At 40.6% G+C, this 24545-nt stretch overlaps 1 protein-coding gene across 2 annotated transcripts in view; it reads right to left on the reverse strand.

Moving 5' to 3' along the window:
- ATP13A4 (ATPase 13A4) overlaps positions 1-24545 on the reverse strand; it is a 37600-nt gene that overhangs the window by 11726 nt on the left and 1329 nt on the right. For both annotated transcript variants that reach the window (XM_009089149.4, XM_030226964.2), the window contains exons 2-19: positions 18085-18258; positions 15510-15644; positions 13302-13372; positions 13132-13212; positions 12210-12279; positions 11253-11387; positions 10771-10843; positions 10005-10136; positions 8654-8824; positions 8065-8222; positions 6434-6622; positions 6058-6119; positions 5187-5337; positions 4517-4603; positions 3695-3848; positions 2978-3089; positions 1132-1256; positions 146-309 (exon numbers count right to left, since the gene is read on the reverse strand). In XM_009089149.4, the coding sequence (XP_009087397.2) occupies positions 146-309; positions 1132-1256; positions 2978-3089; positions 3695-3848; positions 4517-4603; positions 5187-5337; positions 6058-6119; positions 6434-6622; positions 8065-8222; positions 8654-8824; positions 10005-10136; positions 10771-10843; positions 11253-11387; positions 12210-12279; positions 13132-13212; positions 13302-13372; positions 15510-15644; positions 18085-18258 (2244 nt within the window). The remainder of the gene's footprint in view (positions 1-145; positions 310-1131; positions 1257-2977; positions 3090-3694; positions 3849-4516; positions 4604-5186; positions 5338-6057; positions 6120-6433; positions 6623-8064; positions 8223-8653; positions 8825-10004; positions 10137-10770; positions 10844-11252; positions 11388-12209; positions 12280-13131; positions 13213-13301; positions 13373-15509; positions 15645-18084; positions 18259-24545) is intronic.

Below are 24545 nucleotides of genomic sequence, written 5' to 3' on the forward strand. Positions count from 1 at the left end.
ATTCCCTCTCATAAACACTCTTCTAGCACATATTTTGCTGGTGGATGGCAGTTCTCTGTTATACTGCCATAATCCCACTCCTTGTTTAAAGCATTCCATCCTAGTTTGTTTTCCTGCTGCACAAACCTGCTTCTGATATGCTCACCAGGCTTCTGTAGTCTTCAGTTTTGTTTTCTTCTAGGGATTTCCAGGTTATAGATGCTGAAGAAGATCCAGGCACTTTGTTTGCTTCCACAAGAATCACTCTGTGTGTTGGAGATATCATGCCAGCACTTTTGGCAACTGTTATAGCTGTCTGAATGTTGTCCCCTACAAAAATTAAAGGAAATTACCTAAACATTTCTGCAGTGAGGAACTGTTCATTCATTAGCCTGAATTCTGAGTTTTCAAATATATCCAGACGAATTACTCAAATTTCAGTGTCTGTGCATAAGAAAGTTTTTCATAAAGATTAAAACTTTGCAGATAAGGTTTGTCTCAATCAAGAAACATATTTTCATTTGAAAAAGAAACATTTTGATCTGGACATTAAGTATTTTCATATTCAGCTCAAAGAAATGCATATGGGGAATGTGCTCCTAGATTATTTATTTCAAACAAAACCAGTAAGGGGTTCAGTGCCAAGTTGCTGCTGGTATCCTTGATTCTCATTGACTGGCTTTGGTGTATGTGGGCTGAAAGGGGTGAGGCCCAAGTCTCTGGACAGTGGAAAAACTTGGGGTTATTTTATCCAAACCCTGTTTGGATTTGGATAGAATAGCCTTTCAAGAAGAAAAAAAAAAAAAAAAAAAAAGAAAAAAAAAGACAAGCACTGGTAGGCATGAGTTACAGATGTCAAAAGGTTTGGAGATTTGTCCTGAGCACACATGCCCTGTTTCTGCTCATTTCAGGAGGCCCTATTAAAAAGGGATCTTGCATGACAAGCAAGAATTAGAATCAGACATGGCCTGGTGAAGTTGCCAGGGACAACATGGTTCACCTTATGTCATTTTTAAAACACAGATGCTTCTTGGATTAAATATCCATGCCTTCCAACCAGTAGTGTTGACAACAGAAGACTTTTCACTTAAACACTGTTGGACTCCCTGTGTGGGCCAGTGACCACAAAAACAATCCACCTTTTTTAGATACCTGTGACCATAACACTCCTGATGCGGGCAGCACTGAGCTCTTCCAGAACAGGCTTTGTGTCCCTCTTTAATCGATTCTCCATTATCAGCAGGCCCAGGAATGTCAGATCAGATTCTACCTCCTCCCTAACAGTTAAAAAGAGACAGATTTAATCATTTATTTTCCCTTTATGACCATTGGATTTGGTGAAAGCCAGTTATAACTATCAGTCATCCCACCAAACTCAAAAGAATTAAAATAATTTGTCTGTTTTCTGCAGACCCAGGATGTCTGTCTTTTGCAGTGTTATTTCAGTACCAGCAGTGCTAATTCAGTACCAGAACCCTGAACTTCCTGCAGGACTCCCAAACTGTGGTGGTCTGATTTGAAAAGTCCCTGCACACTAGACCTTCTCCTTTGAGGACTGTACAACAAAGAAACACACCTTAGTTAATGTGTCTGCTCCTCTTGGCAGTGAGAGCAAACAGCCTGTGGCAATTTATTTTCCCCAATTTCCTCCAATTCTGTTTTCCCCTGCATTTCTCTTTTCCCCTGTGCTATTGCTTTTTTGCAGTTGAACATATGTAGCTAAGAACAGAATTGAGTAGACCCCTGAGTCATGATTTAGAGGTCTCTCAGGGACACAGGTTGACTCTAAAGAATCTGAAAAAAAGAAAAGCTTTCAAGCATTCATTTTAGACACCAAGGAGATGCCAAATACTTGCATGGCAGTCAGAATAGCTGAGTCAGGTGGTGCCTGAATGGTCACTGCTTTCACAGGAGATCTGTGTGTGACCAGCAGCTTTCTTCTTTCTCTTGGCAGCAAAAACTTCACACATGCTGTAACTGCATACACAACTGAAAAATCTGGGCCATTTCACACACATTTGCTCATTGGGTGGAAAAGTCTGTTATGACACCTGTGACAAGATTTATGTAACCACTTGCACTCTACCTCGGTATCATCAGCCCTTTCAGCAAAGCAAAAAAACCCTGTGAAAAAGCAAGTGAGCCTCACCTAAATTAGGACCTGTAGCTAGTAAAGACAGAGGTCCAGATGCTCAGTAACTGCAGATTTTCAGAAGTGGTGTTTCTGGAGTATCACATACAAAAGCAAAAGGCTTTTGGATTCAACTGAGAAGGGCTCCTTTGTGAAGGACAGTTTCTACAAAACTAATACCACAAGCATAATAGAAGAGTTTGCTAACTTCAATAGAAACTAAACAGGGTAAAACTGAGAAAGCTAAATGGGTGAACAAACAGAACAGCAGAAGACATTTTGCTCTGGGCTTTGTGGTTTTCAAAACCCTAACTCTAGGCAGAGCAGTAAAAGAAGCCTTGGGCGGAGGCTGGTTCCAAGGAGAAAGCTGTGGAGGAAGCCATACCCTTGGCATGCCTTTTCCTGCCTTTGACTGAGCTGGAGATCACTACTGGGGGTTATCTTCTTTCTTTGCTGAATTGAAGAGTGTGGATGAGAAAAAAAATTTAAAATACTTCTCTTCAGTTGAAAGCATGGGTAAATCTGCAAGGAGGCTAGTGTAAATGACAGAATGTGCATGTGGGCATGTGCTAGTGTTCAGTGGGCATGTGCTAGTGTTCGGAGTGCAATAGCATTATGCTTTCTATGGTAACCCAGAGTTTAGAAATTTATTAATTATGTAAGGATTCTGTGCATGTGCCATAGGAGTGCCCTCTGTCTTGTCCCAGGTCTGTATCCTGATTTAAATCAGATTCCCACTGGTCTGAATCTAACAAAACTCTGTACCATGATTCTGCTCTTGGCAGGGGCGATGTGGTGATGGTGCTTTGTGATGCACCCCTGGCCCATGGCTGAACATGGCTAGGAGCTGTGTTTTTTATGGCTTACCTTGTTAGAGCAGCAGGTGGCTTCCCTGCCTGCAGAGATTTACAGGCCAGGCCAATGACCCGAAAGCCTTGGGCTGTGTAGAGCAGGAGCTTGCTTTCAAAGTTCGATGGGACTGTGCAAAAGAGGAAAACACAGTTTATCACAGCCTGAAACTGCTTTCCAATGAAAGGAAGCCTTGTACTATGGAAGGTTTATGTCCCAGAGGACATGTACACCTAGAGTCTGCTGATAGGTCAAGCATGTCAAAGAAAGGAGTTTCTGTTCAAAGAAAGGAAATTTTGTTCAATAAGAAAATCTTTGCTTCTCCTTTATCATTTTGAACTTCAGTCCTAAACTGCAAAGACTTACCTTCTTCCAGGGTGTCATGAAGGATCTCTGCTTCTCCAGATGCCCTCCCAAGATTTGGAGAAAAAAACCCAGCTTTTTTGAGGGAGGTGGACCTGTAGATAACTTTTCCAAATATCTATTCTGCCAGAGACTGTACATCTCGTATAGGAGTTGGTAGTTACTTTTATCTCTTATCTCTCTCAAAATCCTTCTGTGTTGAGAAGGGCTGTGTGAGAGCTTAGCCTTAGACTTGGAAGACAACAGAGACACTTTTCAGGCTTTAGTATAAAGTCTTAGACACAAATCTCATTTCAGCCTTCCATTTCATTGCACCATCCAAAGTCACTTATACGTATCTGTTTCTAGGATGCATTTCTAAATGTTTGTTACCTGTTTCAGCTCTACACAGCATGGCTACTGTTTCAGGAGCCCCTTTTATGAAGGCCTGTGGGTCCCCACCAATTTCCTGGGCGATGACAGACATTCTTTGCAAGGCTGAGGAAAATGGGAACTGACGTAAAATGGTAATTCCTTCCACAGGGGCCTAGGAGAAAAAGCAAGTGGATTACATACTCTAGCAAGGATTTTAAACTCAGACCAAAGGATTTTAGGTCTGTTCTTTGGGCCAAAGTAAGAAGCTAACCATGTATAATGGGCTAATTTGTCACACTTAGAAATGACTGGTACATAAAGATGAGATTAAATTTGTGCAGAAATATTTAGCTTAAGCAGTAGGAAAAGTTCATTGACAATTTTAGCAGCCTACAAAATGTAATTTACTGAAAGGAATTTACTAGTCCTGTTTCTTTAACAAGACTCTGTTAGGTTTTACACTGGTCTTGCAAAGGGAAATTGTCGTCAGAAAGTGTTCCACCAGTGTATGCCACCAGTAAGGGTCTGACATCAGCCAGCAGACCCCACTGCATTCCCCACTCAGCTGAGTTCAGACTGAGTCTCCAGCCATGAGGACAGGCACATCCCTGAGCTGGACAATCTCTAATCCAGCATCCCCCTGTTTCTGGTGTGAGCAGAAGCTCCCCCAGGCGTCTGTGATCAGATAGAGCAAGGCAATCTCCCTGCAGGCAGTACAGGAAAGACAAAGTGGGGAAGAGCTTTCTTGGACAAGGACACCCAAGCTTTCCTATACTGAAAGGTAACCCTTACACTGACAGTCTAACTTGATCATGGATGTGAATCTTGCAAGGAACTTACAGTGGTGGCTTGAAGTCCAGGTCTAACAACAGTGGCATGTGTGGATCCTTGATCTTCATTCTGGTGTCCGCTGGAATCATCTATCACCTGTGTATTGAAAGACAAAAATATTTCAGACTGAAACACGAGTACAGCTGAAAGGAACCTCAAGGATCCATTTAGAGCTTTTATTTGTCTCTAAACAAGGTATCTTATTCATTCTTGGGAGGGGTCTGTCTGATGTCCAACTGAACACTTCCAATAATGGAAAATCCACTGCCTTTCTTACAATTGAGTAGAAAGCCTCACTGGGTTCACTGAGACACTGTTGTACCCTTGCACAGCAAATAGACAATTTCCTCTCACAGACAATAAATCCTTTATTCATTACAACAGAATTAAATAAAGGAAAATCTTTAGATATAACATAGCCTCAATGAGAAAATAATACACAAGAATTTGTATTAATGTAGAAACCTCTGTTCTTGAGCTATTCCACAAATCATCTGGATTTTTTTTATCATCACAACATGATTGTGAGTAACAAAAATATTTTTTCATTTCAAAAGAAACTCAATTATTCCTTTAACAGAATTCCTGAGTTTTTCATAACTTTGAGAGCTGTCTGGCTAAATCTGAGATGGCAAGGTGATCTCCCCACTGTTTGCATAACAACAAATCACAGCTTTACCCAGTTAGTGGCCTCGAACATTTTCACATCCAGTGGGTCTCCTTGGATCTTGCCCTCCCAAACAATTAATGAATGACAAACTGCCAGTGCTTTGAACACTGGGCCCCAAGGCAGGCCATGGTCTGCAGGGAAACTGTGAATATTCTGAAAGCTAAAGCAAAAGAAAGCATAAAAGTTACTCTCAGAGAGCACCAAACAACACAAAACTAATAGAAAAAAAATCCTAAACTGGAAGCAGCTCAGTCCCATCCTGAGCCCAAGCCACATGGATGTTCTGGGGACTTGTCCTCCCACATGAACTGCTTTTCATGCACCTATAAGGGTTGGGATACACATGCCCAATCCAGTTGTGCTATGCTAGTTAGGGAATCCAATGGGATGGAGAGAGGAACAGATTGTTATAAATACCTTCCTTGAAGCTTGTGCAAAGATTCTTTGAGTTCTGAAGCTGATATAAATTTGAGCAAGTCTGTATATGCACATTTCTGGAAATGTAAATGGGCAAAATCAAGGCCACTGAAAGAGCAGAGTGTCAGTCTTGTGGGTAACAGTGATTTCCTGTCATAAAGGGTTGGGGTTACACTGCAGCTTTGAGATCTAACCCAGGCTTTCAAATGAACACTGTCTGCCCTGACGTGCTGTGCCAAATGCTGGCAACAGTGGCTGTATCTTTTCATCTGCAGCAGGACCCTGGGATAAGGCAAACAATTCATTTTCCAGAGGATATAGAAATAAAATTTAAATCTAAACATGGGGAACTTCAACTGCTTAACTGTTTAACAAAAATATCTTTCAGATTTGGTCCTTTGTCTAGTAGAAGATCCAACCACTAACAGAATTTAGATGCCATTGGTGTGTCAAGGAGCCTTACCAGTTTCTTTCAGAGGGCAGCAAGCCCCAAAGATCCAGGCCATCTTCTGTTAAGGTGCCAGTCTAAGTTAAAATGTACATTTAAATTAAATTCCCACATAAGAGCTCCAACAGAAATTAAAAACAAGACTTATTTTAAGAAGTTACTGTCCAAAAAAATACCAGCACCATGCAGAGCAAAAGTGCTACCAGACAATTCCAAGATTACAAGAAAAACAAGAAATTGCCATAGCTTCTGTTGAGACAAGAAGAACTGCAGTACAGAGCACTGGTCATTTTGTTTCTAAAATACAATGGAAATGCTCATCAAACCCCAGCCTCCCACTCCCAGCACAGCTCCATTACCACTGAGGGCATAATCACCACACAGCCATTACTTTGTCAAAGCAGACAAGGTTCAGCTGTCCACACATGTTGATCCTCTGTGGGCTGATGCAAAAGATGTCCTTTTTCTTCAACCTCTGCTGGGTATAAATGATTCCTGTTGTCAAGGCAGCTGGCAGAGCTGGTGGGACAGCAATAGTGATAACATCCAAAGCCTTCTTCACCACTTCTCCTGTCTCCTCCTGACATAATAACAAGGACAGTTATCAGGAAGAGAGTGGCAAGAAGTGCTGCTTGCTCTGAGCCCACTTCATTGCTCCTCCCCTCCTCTGCAGTGCTCCAGGCTGTGCTGTTTTCTGCCTGTGGTCCACCACATATTCATCTCCATAAGAAATTAATAGGCTTGATTTAACCAGAGGCTTTAAAGCCTCATCACTGCTAAGGAGCGACCTCCAGGCCTTCATCCATTCTCCATGCAAAGAAACCTGCCAGGCTCACAGCCTCCTCCAAAACACATGTGTTCAAACATGCCAGCTAGATCATTGCACCCTCAGTCAAACCTATTTTCCCATGACACAGCACACAGGAATCTGCTATTAATATGGGCATTCATCCAAATGCCTACAGGCACAGCTCTGGACTCTATGTTAAGGTGACAGATGAGACATATGGGATGGTGCTGAAAATGAGGGCAGAGTGTGTGAGCTAAGGATTTCTTCTGACCTTATATTCTAGGAGTTGTGAAAGAAAATTGCTTTTACCTGCAGGAAGAGACAAGGAAGTAACAGTTACCTTTGTAAAAGCAATCTATAATTTGGGAGCTTACAGGTCAGTGTAAAACCAACTGCCAGGATGCTGAGTGTGGACACCGTTATCCTGAGCACTTGATATGAATGCTAAAGAATTGAACGCTTTTCAAATTGGGGTCCCAGGACTGAGACACTGCAAAGTAAAGCAAATTTGCAGTTGAGAAGTACTTGCAAATTATCACAGAGATCTACTATTACTACTTCTGAGCTTGGGATTTGACCACAAATCTTGCTGCATTTGATGTGCTGAATTTCTGTCATGTTCTGGTTCTCCCTTCATTGATATTGTCTCAGACCACAGAACACACCAGTTTGATCATATTTTGTATCTATTTTATGTTAGAATGAAATACTTACCACCCACCTTTAGATAAACCCTCACAGAAGAGAAAGTATTTAGTACATCCTGTGATTCAGTCTTAAAAGATTGACAAAACAATTTCAGCAATTGAGATAGCATCAGCATGTATTTTACATATTACAATGGGAAAGCTAAATTAAAAGAAAAAAAAAAAAAAGGAAAAGCTGCAAAGCAGACACAAGAATATGTTCTTAAACACACTCTGATATCCTAAGGGGAAATAATTTTCTGAGCCAACTGATTGTAGATTATTCCTCAGGAGAAAAATTATTCAAAAGCTGAATTACAGAATCAACCTTACAACTCATGACTTGGATTTTACACTGGCAGAGAATTATCATGCATGGAATGATTTCTTGAAAGCTTCTGAAAAAGTTCTAAATCAATTAGGCTTTAAAATTTGCAGAACTTCTGTTTACAGTGTATAACTGTTCTCACATTGACTTTGATGCAGGAGGAGGAACTGTTTTAAAAGGGTTTCAGGTGAACTGTTTCTCCTGCATTAATAACTCACCCCATTAAGTGCAAACACACACACTGTGTAGATCATTCCAATGGCTGCAAATGCTATGAGGCACATCAGGAACCGGAGGGCATCTCTGTACAGCTTGAAGTTCATGGGTTTAGGGTAGAGAATGGACCTCACCAGATCCCCTTTGGCTGTGTTGAAACCTGGAAAGACAAATCATTCCAAGGGGAAATTTTTTTTTTAAATTCTTTGTAAAGAATGGGAGGTTTCAAAATTATTCATAATTTCTGCAACTTATGAAAGAAGGCCCAGGTGTTTCATTTTAGTGTATGGGACCTTATCTGCAGTATACAGAAAGGAGCTATTTTTGTCTTAGTGGGGGAAGGATTTTTTCAATGTATTAGAAGCAAAACAAAATTCTTCTTTGTAATTATATGCTGGCAGTTTTGGTAGAAGTTATGCCAAGCAACAAGAAACAATGCATAATAACTTAGCCCAGCCCAGGATAATGATTCTCCATCTGTCTGTAGTAAATATGGATTAGTGCCTTTAACTTAATGTTATTTGATACTTTGTCAGACTGTTTCAGTGAAAAAAATCGTGGAAGGAAAAGTGAACTCAAGTGTTGACTGACCAGTCTGCAGCACCACAGCTTTCACTACTCCTCTGTCATCTGCCTTGGTCTGGATGACCTCTGTTCCACAGAAGAGGACATGTTTTCTGTAATCTTCTGCACAGTACACTCTCCAGGGCTTCAGATTATCAGCTTGTGGTAGGTGGATCTTCGTTACAGGAATACTTTCTCCTAGGGAAGATTAGTTCAGATGAGGAAAACTGCAGTACACTTAATAACAGCCTGCTGACTTTCAAATAAGTACCCAGACATCTAGATGGTAAGTTAAAGGCATTTACTAGAGAAACCAGCTTACAGAAATTTTACTTTTATATTTTGACATATTCAGAGTGAATAGAGCTTAAAGCCTAGCAAAAAAAGAGACTGCCAGAGAAGAGTCTTCCTTTGCATCAGTACAGCAGCTTCATGTAAGTCTGAGAACTGAAAGCAGTAGAAGGACTCCCAACCCTGACTGCAGATGTAGAGACTTGAAAAGAGGCCTGTACTGGTGTTGCATGACTGCCTTTGAATGGCCACAAGTTGTTTACCTAATTTGAACCTCATGAGCAGGTCACTACACATTCCCTCAAGCAGATGGGAACATGATATCCCCTATTCTCCCTCTCTAGTAAAAAGGAGAGCCTTTAGCTCAGTGCTTGACAGGTGACAAATACCCTATTTATGTCAAAGCAGACAGTAAGGTGAAGAAGAAATGTTTTGTGACAGCTGAAGTTTTCCAAATTAAACGTGTTTCTGGAATTTCTCATTTATATGAAATTTCAGCACTGTCAGTTTCAGTTTGATTCAGACCAAGACCAAATTTAAAGACAATAAATAGAACTGTGACTTCCTCTTGCACCAAAAATCCTGCTTTCTAGGAACCTCTCCCACCTGGTGTGTCCTCCGCTGCTATCACAGGAATGTGAGGCTAAGTGTCTGGAGGGCTAGACAGACACTCCACAGGAGATGTTGCAGTGATGAAACATCCAGTAAGTGACAGAAACCCCTGCAGCCAGAGTGGACCGTGGGCCCTGTGTAGGAACAACTCTGCTTCATATCCATTTTCTTCTGTCCTGCTCACTCCTCTTCACTGTCCACTCTTTCCCTTCTAATCAGATCAGCTCTTCCTAAATGCTGCACCCCATGACGGTAGGAAAGGATAAATTGCCCTTCCTAAAGTCCATATTGTCTGTTTAGACAATTAACAACAATTCAATCTCTATTATATGGAGGCAAAAGAATCCCCTTCTCGGCCAGCTCTGGACTGTCTCAGAGAAAGGGATGTACATGATAACTCTGTCTGTCCTGTGTCCCCGAAGCCATGGGGCAATGATGGTGTTCAGGTGGCAAACCAGGGAGGGATGAGCTGTACCTGTCAGCATGCTTTCATTTACAGTGCACTGCCCACTGACCAGGACGGCATCACAAGGCAAAAGGGTTTTGCCCTCTTTCAAAATCAGCAAATCTCCAGGAACAAGATAGTGCGATTCCAGCTCTTGGAAACCTGAAAATGAAAAGTAATGAAAACTTTTTGCTTCCTATATTTCTCTGTAGCAAGAGGGAAAAAATACAAGGAATTAATTGCTAAATAGAATTCTTTGTAATGGCTGATAAACAAAGGACCAGAGTAGGACCTATGTGTACAAACTCCAATATTCAAGAAAAGCCTAGGCATCAGTTCCAATTCTAGAATTCCTCCTTATCTACCCAGGATCTCAACCACTGGTTACTGTCCCATTTCACTGACCTAACTGAGGAGCCTTGGATTTAAATTTCGTTATTTGACTTCATCTCTGTGGACTGTGCTCTAGACACCTTTACAATGAACAGACTTTGCATGGAGCAATTAGACGGACTCAGCCATTTAATGGGCATGTTGTTGGCTATGTCAGCACTGCTTTGAGAAAAATTACTTTGTTTTCCTGACAATTTTCAGCTAAGGCTGCACTCAATTATTAATATGTTTGATATGCCACAACATAAATACAAGTCAAATTAACTCTTTGGGCAGAAGTGAGTTAACTGAGCTGAGATTCAGAAGATGAAAGCTACTTTAGAATAAATCTGTTACAATACATGCGTTATATAAATTGCTATAGAAACAAAGAACATTATAAAAAGAAGCATAGGGGAGTCACCTTCCTTATTTCTGCAGACAGTGACCATAATGTTGTTATGAGACTCAACCAGTCTGTGCAGTTTAATGGATTGCTATAAATTAAAGAAGAACAAACAAAAGTGTTACATCTTACTTACATGATGCAATTTGTCCACTAGCAATTATTTCCTTTTGTTATTTGTGATTATGAGAACCTTCAGAAACTGGGCTCCAACTCTACCAGGAACTGTACAACCACAGAGAGAAAGAAATTCCCCACCCTAATTACAGAGAGCATAACAAAATGTTACCAGGTGAAGCACTGGAATGGGGAAGGGAGGATGTGGGTAAGGTACCACACAGAGGTTATGATGACTAGGAGGCCAGGCCATTGCACCTGCTACTACACAATGACACAAGACTAAACCTCTGAGTAAGTCTTGTAGCACTGTGTGCATGTTGTAACATGCTGGCCTGTCCCAGACATTAAATCTGCCTTGTGGAAAATGTGAGGTGTCTCACCTTTCTAAGATCATATACGGTCAAAAATATGGAGAGGAGAGACATGAATATGATGGCAATGGCATACTCCATGTAATCTTCAGCAAACCACAGACACACACTGAACAGCTGGAACATGTAAAATGGATTTAGGACCTGTTTGGAGAGACAGCAGTGGTAAAGAGCTGGCCACATTTAAATGGTCCCAATATACTTAGACAGTCCAACCTGTTAGAAGAGGGCTGGAATAAGAGACATTAAGTATTGGGACTTCTGACCCCCGCTTTGTAATTTTCTCAGCAGTCACTTTAGTCTAATCAGATTGGACCATCTTCATCTGACAGAAGGGACAAATAATATGGACCAATAGGATATTATTTGGGATGTCAATGACTCAGCCCAGTCCTTGTTTTGTTTGCTTCTTTCAAGAAATGTAACAAAGGTGAGAGAAGAGCAGATTGTGCTGTGAGCATGAAGCTCACATACCATAAGCACACTGCCACAAACACCCTGTTTAGGCCACATGTAGGCTGTTCCTGTCTGAAAGAGATATTGGTGCTTTGTGTGGTGCTGTGCCCAAAATCATGAGCTCATTGGAGTTCTCTGCAGCTATAGGCATGTATCAGGTACTGCTGTTCACTTAACCTCTGTTGATTAAAAGACAGCCCTTGTCTGGAAGGTTTGATCTCCAGTGCAGCTTGGAAACCTCCAATGGCCCTCAGAAGGCAAATAGAATGAGCTCCTGGGACACAGATACATAGAAATACCAAGCAGACACACAGGTATGGAGATGGAGGATATGAAAAAGGGAGAATGAAGGAATTTATGATGACTTCATGGAACAGCTTTTGAAACAGGATTTGAAAAAGAAATGTGCTTGAAGAGTGAGTAGTAGGAAGTTAAAACAGATATAGAATCAATTATATGCACACAAGGCCTCCCAAGCAGCTTAGAATAAAAGCAACAGAAATGCTTAACCTCTTTGATGAGTAGTTTCCAAATAGGGATCACTGGAACATCAATAGTGTTTGGCCCACACATAACTCTCCTGCATGGGATAAAGATACATCACTCACAGATAAAATAGTGACAGCATAATTTGCTCAAGAAAATACAGATTTCAGTAGTCCTGAGAGCTTCTTTTGATCCCAGTTTAAAGGCTGTGAGGATATTTTTCCAAGAAAAGAAATTTAAATGTCCCTACAGTGCTTACACCAGAAAAGATGGCGGTACCAGTGACATTTACTTATGCAGGAAAGAGGTGTAACACAACCTATTAGGCAAATGTTTCTGTCCTACAAGAATTACTTTGAGGCACCATAAGCAAAGGAATTCTACATCTAAAACTAAGTGATCCAAACTCAAATAATTTTGCAAAAAGTTAAGAATGATCGGAACGTAAGATTTGTCATGAGCTAAGGTCAGGAGCTGGATTTTCAGTACTCAGTCAACTGAAGATTATTTCTCTATTTATCAGTTTCATAAATAAATGTTCTGTAACTTGCTTAATGATACAGTAGCTTATGAGAATAAGTTCAATGACTAGAACTAGTTGATTTGGAGCTCCAGTGAAGAAGCAAACACACAATTTATCCACACTCTTCCACAGAGGCTTTCTCTTACTCCAAGTAAGAACTGCTTAAAGTTAGTTACAGGACATAGTTATTTCCTGATTGAGAACAATAACAAGGATAAATACTGAGACACTTCAAAAACTTTGACAAGGAATAAACAACATTCTTTAGCCCTTTTCATTCAATATTTCCATGCACGACTGTTACATCTAAAATTATGTGTGTATTAATAAATACACAAAAAATTTGTGGGAAGTGCAGCAACAGTTCAAATTTACACATCTTTGAAATCAACATGTTGAGTGTTCGTGTTTTACAATGAGTACCTGACATTCTGTTCATTGCAGGTGAGACCAGAACCAAATTTATCATGTATAGCTGAGCAAGTGTAGTGGTCTTCTAGGACTCTAAAATAGAAAGGGAGTGTGTTCCTTAGGATGTTATTCACAAAGACACTTCACTTCAGAGACTTGTGCAACCAATGCAGTGAACTCACCCAACTTTCTGGAACTGTTTTGCATAGACATTCCAGACATAGCGGATTTTTTGTACTTGGATGGTTCTCACCTGGAAAACAAGACAGGGACAACAATGCATGCAACACAGCAAACAAAAATACTCTGAGAATGCTCACAGAGCTCAACTGGACATCCTCACTGGGGTCATGTACAGATAAAGGAAATTTTATAGGGGCAAGGAGGGAGAGAAGACAGGATTGCATTCACTGATACCCTAGATGAATTATAGATTGGGATCCCCAATCTATAACTGGAGAACAGTGCGGGTTCCAGAAAGCTTTACAGATCTTTAGGTCAAGCAAGTACAAAGCGGTGTTGTTTCTGCAGAAAGGAATAATCTTCACTCTGATCTCACAGAATGAGTGTAAGAGATCACTGATGCCATGGTGGCTACACAAGCAGCTGAAAAACCAATATCTCCCTTGTCTTCTGTCTAGTTTTGGGGGCTTTGGGCCATTTCCAAGCATGGTGCTGAGTCTTTCAGTCAAACAGATGTGCCAACAGACAAGAAAGGCCATCCCAGGATACTGAGTCACTGCTAATGCTAAGCCCTTGCAGAGCAGTTATCCATTAGGAGCACACGCTGTCATTTACAACTTGCAAGAGGAGTCTGTCCTGTCCAGAACAACAATAACAAAGCCTATTAGAGATAATGGCACTTCCTATCAGCTGGCAGAAGGCAGGGCTATACACCTGTACACATGAGTGATAAAGAAATGAGCTCCAGGGAACTCTCCCTACCCAGCGCAATAAGCATTATTATAGGCCAATGAAATCTAGACTCAGCTCATCCACTGACTCAAAAAGGAGCTATAACCACAGTCATTAACTTAACAAGACATCTGAAGTTAGGATTTCATGCAATAGGAGCTGCAATATCTGCATTGCTAAAAACTGGAGTGGGAAGCGAGGGACTCAGCTCCCTGTCAGAAGAGGTCCTTGGACAGCTCTTGGGCACTACACAGAACTCTGTGCACTCAGGTAGCTTAAATGGAAAAAACATTTGAAATTAAATTAAAAGTAGGGGCTTTTGAATTGCTAGGGAAGGATTAAACTGGTCTCTCTTTGCTGCTTTTGGTCTGGTCTTTTCTATATAGACGTTTTGATTGAAAGTGGTGTTCAAAGGGCCTGTTATTTGAGGCTATATTTGGCTTTTCTTTGTTACTAATTTGATCCTCAAAAGAATGTTACAGACCTGTCTCCACTTTTTTTTCATATTGTGCCAGTTGATTAAATTAGTTGGCACTAAATTTCCTACATACATTAATATATGTCCACAGTAGAAATAGCAACAGCTTTGCTCAGCTAAAGTTAGGCTTATATTGTAAATATTTACTAAAAATTATTGTAGATATAAAAAGTAATTTTAGTAAGTTAGAAACTTATTTCCTGAAAGGGAAAATAGCTCTTTTCTGGATTCCTCAGTGCAGTGTTCTAGTATCTGTAATCAAGAGCCAGATTTATCAAATGTATCATTTTGGATTCCTATTGCTCACACAAACTTAACATGTGCCTAAGCAAGGCACATAGCTGAACTGTCTGGTACATGTTTTAGACATGGGATAATTACATTTACTCAGCTGATGAGAGACACTGAGATCTGCTTGGATCAATCCATCATCTACCTTCTCCCCAGTGTCTCACGGGGATCTCAAATCTGTGGGACTGGCAGAGACCAGGATACATTTTTGCAAGAAATGGTCTATTAACCCAACTCCAGCAAATGCTCTTTAAAGAAGAAATTGGTGCATAAAAAGGCAAAGAAGCAAAATGTGTTGATTAAACATTTCTGGAAATACTGATCTAGCTCAGGTGCTTTTCTGTCCTATTCCCTATCTGCATTCATCATTGTTTTCATGTTACTGGGGCAGCTGCATTCAGTTCTGTACAGTCTCCTTTCAGACACAGAGTCACCCCTAAATTCCCTGATTCCTATGCCAAGAATGTTTTTTTTAATTTGGAACTGATTCTCCACTGCAAACCCCAGTCTCCTGAAGCTCTCCTACTTATAACATAGGTTTTCTCTCAGAAATAGTGAGAATTCTCATTTCATAACCCCCCTCAGAATAAGAGAAACAACTACAGTTGAATACAGTTCTTTTCTTTTCACAGCTCACTTTTACTCCATGAAGCATGGCTGAGATTTGCCATCATCTCCCAGATGCTGCAGAGAATACTTTACTTACTAGCAAACTTGGCTTCATTATGGCTTTGCTGAAGATTGAGTCTTCCTCAGTGGTTGGATAGTCTGATCTACTTTTGATAAATGCTGACACAGAGATCCATGTCACAGTCTTATGAGAATAAGTCCGAAAATCGTCCTAAGTGGATATAGAAGAGAAATGTCACAATTTGCCCCAAACACAGACCAAATTCACTTTCACCTTGGAGTCAATGTTTACAGCAGCCTTTCTAGAGCACTTCTCTGGCTTTTTTTAAGGATTAGCCAACAGAAGCCTCCCAACACTTGTGATTTAGAGAAAAATCATTAGAATAGGAATGGAACCACTGTCCTGTCAAAATGTGAGTACTGCAAATACTTCAGTGACCACAGGTCTAGTGTTTGGCTGATAAGGATGGAATGTGAACACCCAGGTCAAGATCTAGGGCAGGCAAACAGCACAGGACAATCTGAGATGCAGTGACCGTGCTGTAAAGGGAAGATCAAAAGGAACACAGTGCTGTGCTGCAAAACGGATGTTTAGTGCCAGTACCTTTACAGCCACTCCTGAGTTAACTTCATTGGAAGAAGTGTCAGCACTTATGGCACCTTAGACAAGCTTTTACCACAAACCAAGTTCACGACCTTCCCATTTTTTATTAGAACTGCCTGATGACAAGGGTTGGTAGCACAGTCTGAGAGATTAGAGCAACTACTGTATTGAGTAGCCTCATGCTAAGTTTCAGTCCCAAACACTGAACTATATGCATTAAGGCCAACTATGAGACTGACTTACATTCTGTGTGCAACCAGTTTTGCAGCTATGAAAGTTTAATTGGAAAGGGGAAGAGTAAAAAAGATTTCTGTACCAAATATGAGCCCTTTGGAATAATTTAATTGTAAAAAAAAGAACTTTAATAATGTTTATATATCTTATTTGCCTGCTTTTCTTCTTTAACTGGTCTTTTGAGTAGAATAACATTTATTTTCTGATATTTTTCTTTAATTTAGATTTCAGAATGAGTAGACATTGGGATGCAGATTGAGATGGGAACCATTGAATAACACAGGTGCTCATCATTTGAACTAAAGTGAATCAAAATTCAATAACAAAAGTGAGTTAATAGGCTCTTATATTGCAAATGCAGAGATAATGATGACTTAAGAATTAAGGTTTTATGTGAAGCAAAAGATAATTCCAAGGATCAAGCTGATGAGATTACTTGTATCCTCATTAGCAGTAGCCATCACATTTGAGAACTGATATAATCATAATGTAGCAAAACAAAACAAAACTGTCATTTTAACACAAAGGATCATGATGGAAATTTTAAATTTTCAAACAGAGCACATTTGAGAAAGCTTCTTGATAACAAGAACATACAATATGATTCAATTCCTGTTTAATTACACAAAGGATCATTTAAAAACTCATTTATTTGAAAAGTGCTTGGCATGGCACATCTTTTAAAAATTGCACACAATAATAGGTAATTAAAAATTCAAACTGAATTGAAGACTAAGAAGGGATATTAAGCCTAATACGATGTTTTTAAAAAAAGAAAAAACATACCCCCAGACTATTAGGATGCAGATTATTTCATTATAAAGTATTCAACAGGCAGATCTATAATTTTCAAAACCTGGGATTTTAGCTACATGCTGCTGTGCTCATTTAAGAAGGCAGCTCAAACACAGAGGCAGTAAGTGATCCGTTTTGCAATTGCAAACATTGAAAATACCATTGTTCAGAAATCTTTGAAGCAGAACAAAGCAAATTTCTGGAAGTAAACCAGCTCTGCCAGCTCCTGGAGTATTCAGGCTCAGCTGGTATTCAGACCCAAGTCTCAGTTTACTTCTTTAGTGTTGCAGTAGCTTCCCTGAAATAAACCCAAGGGTTTCCATAAGTTGTAGGGCTTCAGTACAGTCCTCAACAGGGAGTGACCTGTATCAGGAAACTACTGCAAAATGTGCCAGCTCTGAAAGCATTAACTGCAGGATTGCAAGCTTATTGGACATGGGGAAAGGCTGTGGGAAATGGAAACACAGAGCCAAGAAAACAAGCAGTGTAGGCTTGGCCTCTTCTGTGTACTGATCCCTCATGACACACTTGGACACTGCTGAGACGCTGCTAGACAAATGTTTAATTTGGCCCAGTAGATAAATTTTGGCAGAGAAGGACATCTTCTCCAGAACAGCCAAGTGATGGAAATGGGACCTGCTGGATGCTGCCAAACAAACAGATGCTTTAGAATCTGGAGCACAAGGCTACAATGTAGAAAGCACAAGGACGATAGAAGGGAGGAGGAAGGACTGAGAACAAACTACAGTCTAGAAGCCACAAGATATTACAGGTTTTATCAGCCCAATATCTTTCACCTTGTCTGATCAGCTGTTACACTCCATTCCCATCATCATCATCATCCACATAAATTGTGGGATATTTTGAAGTTCTTTAGATCAATAATGGTACACAGAAGATACTATTGCAGGAAACCAGCAATGTAAGAGATTTCAGCCAACTGGATACCTTACAGTTAACTCACCTTCCAAATAGCCACTTACTAGGGACTAATTAAAAGATTGAAGTAAGCACCTACCGTTGTTCTTAGCAGAACAATATCCGCTTCTTCCAAGCTGCATCGGATGCAGTTCATCCACACATCCCACTCTGGCTTCCAGTAAAACAGCAGCCTCAGAGCCCCACAGGACAAGATGTATCCAGCAATGCACAAGGCCCTTCGGCAGCCTTGAGTTTTGTAGCCAAATATCTCCTGTACAGCAAAAAGAAGACAAAAATGATTACTATTTCTCCTAAAGAAATGCCTGGAATACTATACATTCCTGTCACTCCCTGCTCTGCCATAGCTACTGTTAGGTATGGTACTGTGAAAAACAAGCCATAGAACTTGTATTTGGCTACTTTAAGTATCCTAAGCATTATTACCAAAAATTTGCATCTTCAAGAGAATTTTCATCCACCTTCACAAAATCCAGATTGCTGTAGCCTGACCACTATTTTTATGTAGTTGTGAAACTCGGCATTAGACATTGTTTTGTGTGTGGATGAGCAGGAATGATAACAAAATATAGAGGTTCAAACCTTAATTCCAAGTCAGGAACTCAGATTTGACCATCAGCTTTTTTAAGGTCAGACAGCTTAAGTACATCTGCACCAGGAGACGGTGAGTGATCAGTGCAGAGCTGCTGCCTTAGAAGGGCTGCTCCCTTGCTCTAGCAGCAATCTGCACTAATGCACCCACACTTCAGAGACTCAGCCAGTGTCTCTGCTTGGTGCCAAATGACACTGTGTGCCTGCACCAGCTGGAGCTGCTGTGCACAACTTGGCACAGACACAGCTTTTGGAGCTGTTACCCTCTTCCATGACAGCACCAGTATGAGGATTTTGGAGCTTGCTAATGTGCCATTGGCTTAACATCTAATGATGATGATGATTATGATGATGATGATGCTAATAATAATAATAATAATAATAACTGTTAGAAAGAACATCTAATGAACCCTTGCAGAATGCTTTACATGTTCAGAAGGACAAAGGAAGCTACTCATTTTAGTTGTATGAGTAGGTATTATTATTCCATTTTTAAAGCTGGGGAAATTGTTACAGTGAGGCAAGGTGATTTGCCCAAAACATGTCTGTCAGCATTACATTTTAAGAGCTGCAGGTCTTGGTGCCATGGCCAAATTTCCTCTCAGTACTGCAAGCAGGGACTCAGTAAATGTGAAACAAAACATATACAGGGCCTTTACAGAGAAGATGCAGCCTAAGCTAAGATGAGAGATTCCATGGCTGCAATTACATTAGGTGACCAGGAGAATTTGCTAGCATAAGGGTTAAGGTTCCTCAATTCCTTCTTCTGAGTATATCTGCAGCAACTGTGTAATCTGCTTCTGAGGATCAGATATCTGCAGCCACAGATATTGCAAGATCCATTTATAAGGTGAGAAGAAAAGGCAATGTAATTGTAAGGGTGACTAATGCATAATTCCTGGTTCTGTGCCGGTGTCTTTGCTTGTTATGTGAAATGCAGGCCCTGCCCAGTGGTTCCACACGCTGCCTCGGCACACCTGCTCTGTGGCATTCTCCAAAAGACAGACTCTGTCATCCTAGGCAATCTCCAAGAGGTTTCTAAGGGGAAGAAACTGGCAACTGGTAGGAAAAAATTATGGTAAACAACACAGGAAAGTGGCCTGCATTGCACAGGGCCTGATTATACCACCTGTGAGATGAACACACAGTATTTTCAAAGGCTTCTATAATCTCTGAGCAGACCAAGATAATAAGACAACTCTGCAGCAGATGGAAGGAAGCCCATGGAAGACAGCAGACAGGCAAGCTTGCTAGGAGGTAGTTGGTGTGGCAGTCATGCAATTAATATTCACATGCTCCTACAACAAGGTAAAGAGTCTCCATTCAACTCTCTCTAGCTATAACCTGACCAAAAAGGTTAAAGAAATAGTGTCAGCACCCACATACAGAGTAATACACAGGACCATGTGAACCTACTCTTTACAGCAATTGCTTACTAGCAGGATCCAGATTGCTTACTAGCTTGGATCCAGACTTCACAGCTTGTAAACAAGGCAAAGGATCTCCCAAGGAGACAGAGACATCTAAGGGAAGACCTGTTAAAAGAACACCCCTTCGGACTTCCTTCAGTATATGGCTGGACCTGGAATAACTGGAATAGTATTTTCAAATTGGGATGGGCATGAATATCAGGGTGGGGAAGAACAGGACTGTTGTCATGTGCATCAAGCTTCTGCCCGTGAATCACTCCTTTAATTTTCAGATTTTGTGTCTTACATCCGATGTCTGAGAAGTCAGTAAGGCTGTACTAACAGAATTAAGAAGAGAGAGGGTGAATGCTCTGGATATGATTGGCAGCCATTTGGAATCATCTGTTGGCAGTCTTCTTCACTGAAATCTTCAATGGTTTCCCAAGTCTGATACAACAACATAACCACAAAACTAGAGCAAACTCTGTATTTCTCTGTATTTTTGCCTTGGCAACCATGCACCAATAGATGAAAATATGTATGAGTCCCCCTATGCCAGCATATGTTTTAAGGCCTTTTTTCCGGATTAGTTTCAAGTCAAAAAGTGAACTGAATCCATGGATTCCAAGACACTCCCCAGAACCAAGCATGCATCATTATTCCTCATCTTGAAATACAGAAGAGAGGCAGCAGGAAAAGAGCTCATCTTGGAAGAAAATATATTCCTTATGCTGTGTGCTGGATCTTGCTGCTTCTCACAAGGGACTTTCCTGAGACAGACAGAGAGACAGATAGATAGAAGGATACCATTGAGCTGTTCTGACCCTTCAAGGGCATGAACTGCCATATGAACAGAGATTTTGGTTCAGGTTTGTTGGTTCATGTCTTGATGAGTGTGACATTTCTGAATACAGCTGTTTAGGAGTTCTACAACGAGTAAGCTGGGAAAGAATAAGCATCAGATGTTAACTGATGCATCTGGGTGTCCGTGAAGGAACCTACTGCCAAAACAAATAATTTCCCACAGTTTGGAAATGTCTGGAGTGGGTCACCTGGGCCACGTCAAGGAGAAGTAAAGCTAGGCAGGGAAATAGACTGAGCTCCAACTTTAACTTGTGCCAAAGTTCTCTGAGCCAGAACCTTTCAGGCTTAACTTCAGTACAGAATGTTCTGTTAGGTTGAGGAGTTTTTTCTGACCCTGCGCTTTCAGCTGGAAGGATTATAGCAATGAATGCTGCATTCATTAAAAAAAAATTAATACATGAATAACTCCTTGTTAAAGCAGAAACTTCTCACTCATCAGATAAGTAAAAATTAAATTCTTTAGAAGAATTCTCAAAACTCTTATCTTCCACAAGAGAGGTGAATATTAGACCCATAACAGAGGTATCCACAATGTGCATGAAGAAGGAAGGAACAGGTACACACATGGTGCAGGTTTGTTTAGACACATGAACAACTTATAGTAATTAGGGTTTAGAAATTCTTGAAGTTTATTTAGCATTCACTCAGCCTCTGCTACAAAGATCTCCAAGCAAGTGCATGTCCACTACGGCAAACAATACTTTCAAGGATGGCAGAAGTCCTGCTGAGAGGACTGCAGTGAAAACATGTCTGTCAGGTCAGTTTTATGTTGTTAAGGAAATAACTTTTGCTGTGTTTCATTTAGTTGCACTCGTGCAGGCATGCTTCTTTTGAAGAGGATCTGACTGATATAGATTTGAACCTTGACAACTTTTTCAATGCACGAACAAGTTTTTAGAGTCAATTGAATGCATTTGGCATATAAAACAGTTCACAGTCAAAATTCTGGGTTCTTGAGTGCATCAGACTACGAAATGGTGGAAAATAAAATGAAGATTAGCTGTCTGTAAGACTCCTCATAGAAGGTAACAGCATCTACAGAATAGGCTGGTATACAGTTTCATCTCATCTCTATAGAATAATTTTTAATAAATTGTTATGTACAGTAAAATTTTGTTTCCTCATCTGTTAACATCCCTTTTCTCTTGAGACTCACAACAGTCAAGTAGTGACTGTAACAAAATGGTTTTGACTTGTGAGTGAAGGGTCTAAGAAGGGGCCAGGATTATTGGACAGAAAAAGCTGCCAGACCTGCTCAGTGGCAAGTAAGGTTCTTAGCTGTTTTTACAATCAGACAAAGCCAGCATTCAAGGGCTTATCACTCTAGTGTCCAGCAAGTCTTTGTTACTTATGTTTAAAATAAAAATTACCTCTAGCTGCCAGGTCCTCTGCACAGCAGAATTTAAATGCAAATGTCAAACAAACTCAAGCACCTTTTTCTTTGGTAAAAACAAAGCCTGTAGCTACCATCAGGGAACCTAAACTGTGGCTGTGAATGGTCATATTTCTGGCAACCCCAACACCAGGTACCCTATTATGAGCAATCTGTTGCTATAACAACAGTTAATAGGATTAGACTTGAAAGACTGGCTAAGTTTCACAAGCAATTTAATAACTGAATCTCAGTCTTACCAACCAGAACCTGTTTCATCAGAGGTTTGTCCCTCTTCTCTCTGAAACCAGAAGCGACATTCACTATTGTTCCATTAGCAACAAGATTGTACCTTTCAGATTTTATTTCAGTTTTTCAAGTTACATTTTTCAAATTCAAAGTATATAAAATTCCTGTATCAGATTCCTTTCAGAATTGTGGCATCTCAAAGGATGCAGACAGCTGCCAAGATGCAGCAGTAAACTGGGGTGCGCCAGTTGATTGACTGCAGCTCCCCCATTCCTTCAGCCACAAGCAATGGGGAACACATGCATAGGACAGGCTGCTGGAAAATCCTTCCCAAGCAGCAGCCTGTCAAAGTCTATCACAATCTTTTGCACTGCAAAACTTAAGCTTCACACTTTAGGTTTTGTGCAAAGGGAATCATTATTCCCAAGCTGTGCAGAAAAGAACATCAAATTGGCAGAGAGCACAAAGCTGTGGTTTTACTTCCTCTTTGTATTCCACAGTAAATGTACTTCTGAAAATCTTCAAGCAGATTTTTCTGAAGGGAAGCATACTGTTAGCCCTCTCTGAGGCAAGCTGCTGTGCACAGAGTTCTCTCACACTACTAAGATCTTTCTGGTACTACAAATGGTTATGGAGAAAGAGTTTATCTCATGCTCTGAATACAGTTTGCTAAGTTTTAGCTGCATAGCAGAAGAGTGAACTTTAATTCAAGCAAATGTTCTGCAGCAATTGTAAAGTAATCCCAAAGACATACACCAGGATATACAGGTTAGATTTCCTAAGTCAGAGTGATTACTCTTAAATCCAGGACTATCTAGCACCTCAGCTGTACCAAGAAATGGAAAAAACAGAAGAAAGCTTCAAAGCATTTCCTCTTATTAGAGTTCCCCAACTTTCCTCAGCAAACAGGACAGCTGGTTCAACAGAGGGAATCATTGCCCATCTAGAGTTCAAGTGAATTACTTACATTCTTTCAAATTACTTGAACTATTCCACTCTGGAAGAACTGGCACTTGCACAGCATCAGCTGTTACATTATTAGATCAAGAGATCTGATCTTGTTTGAAAAGTCAGGAACTGCTTGTTAATTATTTGGTTCAGGTAGATTAAACTGACTGTTGAAAACAGCATCAAAAATATTTTTTATGGCTTTGAAATCAAAAAAAATTAAATTCTCTTTACTTCACATATTCTTCTTCACTCCTCTACTTAAAGACTTCTCTTTCTTCACAACTACTCTCATTTACATACTACTTTCTTTTCTCCTTTCACACAAATACACACATTAGCTGTTCTCTTTTTTCTATACACACATTGCTTTTTTTCTCGTCCTCTTACAGTACCTCACACATCCTCAGGGATATTTTCCTCTCTCTCGTACTTTTTTTCTCTCTTGCATCTATGTAACAAACACACATGCATTCCTGCCTAAATTAGCATAATTTGGCTACAGTTTTAATTGCATTTTCAACTCAAGTGCTTTAAAAGTCTTTTTTCTTCAATTTCCATTTGGAAATGCCAGGTGAATGAGCACTGATCCTACTCACTGCAGGCATGGAGAGCATGGCAACTGCCAGACACTCTGGATTCATGGTGAAGACTGACTCGACAATAGGCACACACAGTAGCTGTGCATGGAAAACCTCAGATTCACAGATCACTGAGCACCAGATTCAGGACACATGGGCTCAGTATGATACTGGTGAGAAACAAAAACATCTTTGGGATAACTGGCTCCATACAAGCACAGCTTGGGTGTCCCAGCCGTGCACAGCTGGAAGTGAACATTCATGGTACAATAGTGTGACTGTACACAGCACCAGACAAGCCACTTAAACCTAATTAGCTCCAGCTCAATTCTGGCATTGCTAGAGACAGCACCGATAGTGGTGAGAGCACAGCAGGGTGTTTATAGTCCTAGAAGGACAGGGCGGGGTGGAGCAGAGGCACAAACCCAGCAGCTGTTTGGAGCTGGGGAGCAGTGGCACATCAGCACCAGGGCTAGAGCCAGGAGCGGGGTGCTGCCAGCAGGTTTAGTAACCGGCCGGCGGAGCC

This window comes from Serinus canaria, chromosome 9 (genome assembly GCF_022539315.1).
Source record: "Serinus canaria isolate serCan28SL12 chromosome 9, serCan2020, whole genome shotgun sequence".
NCBI lineage: Eukaryota > Metazoa > Chordata > Aves > Passeriformes > Fringillidae > Serinus > Serinus canaria.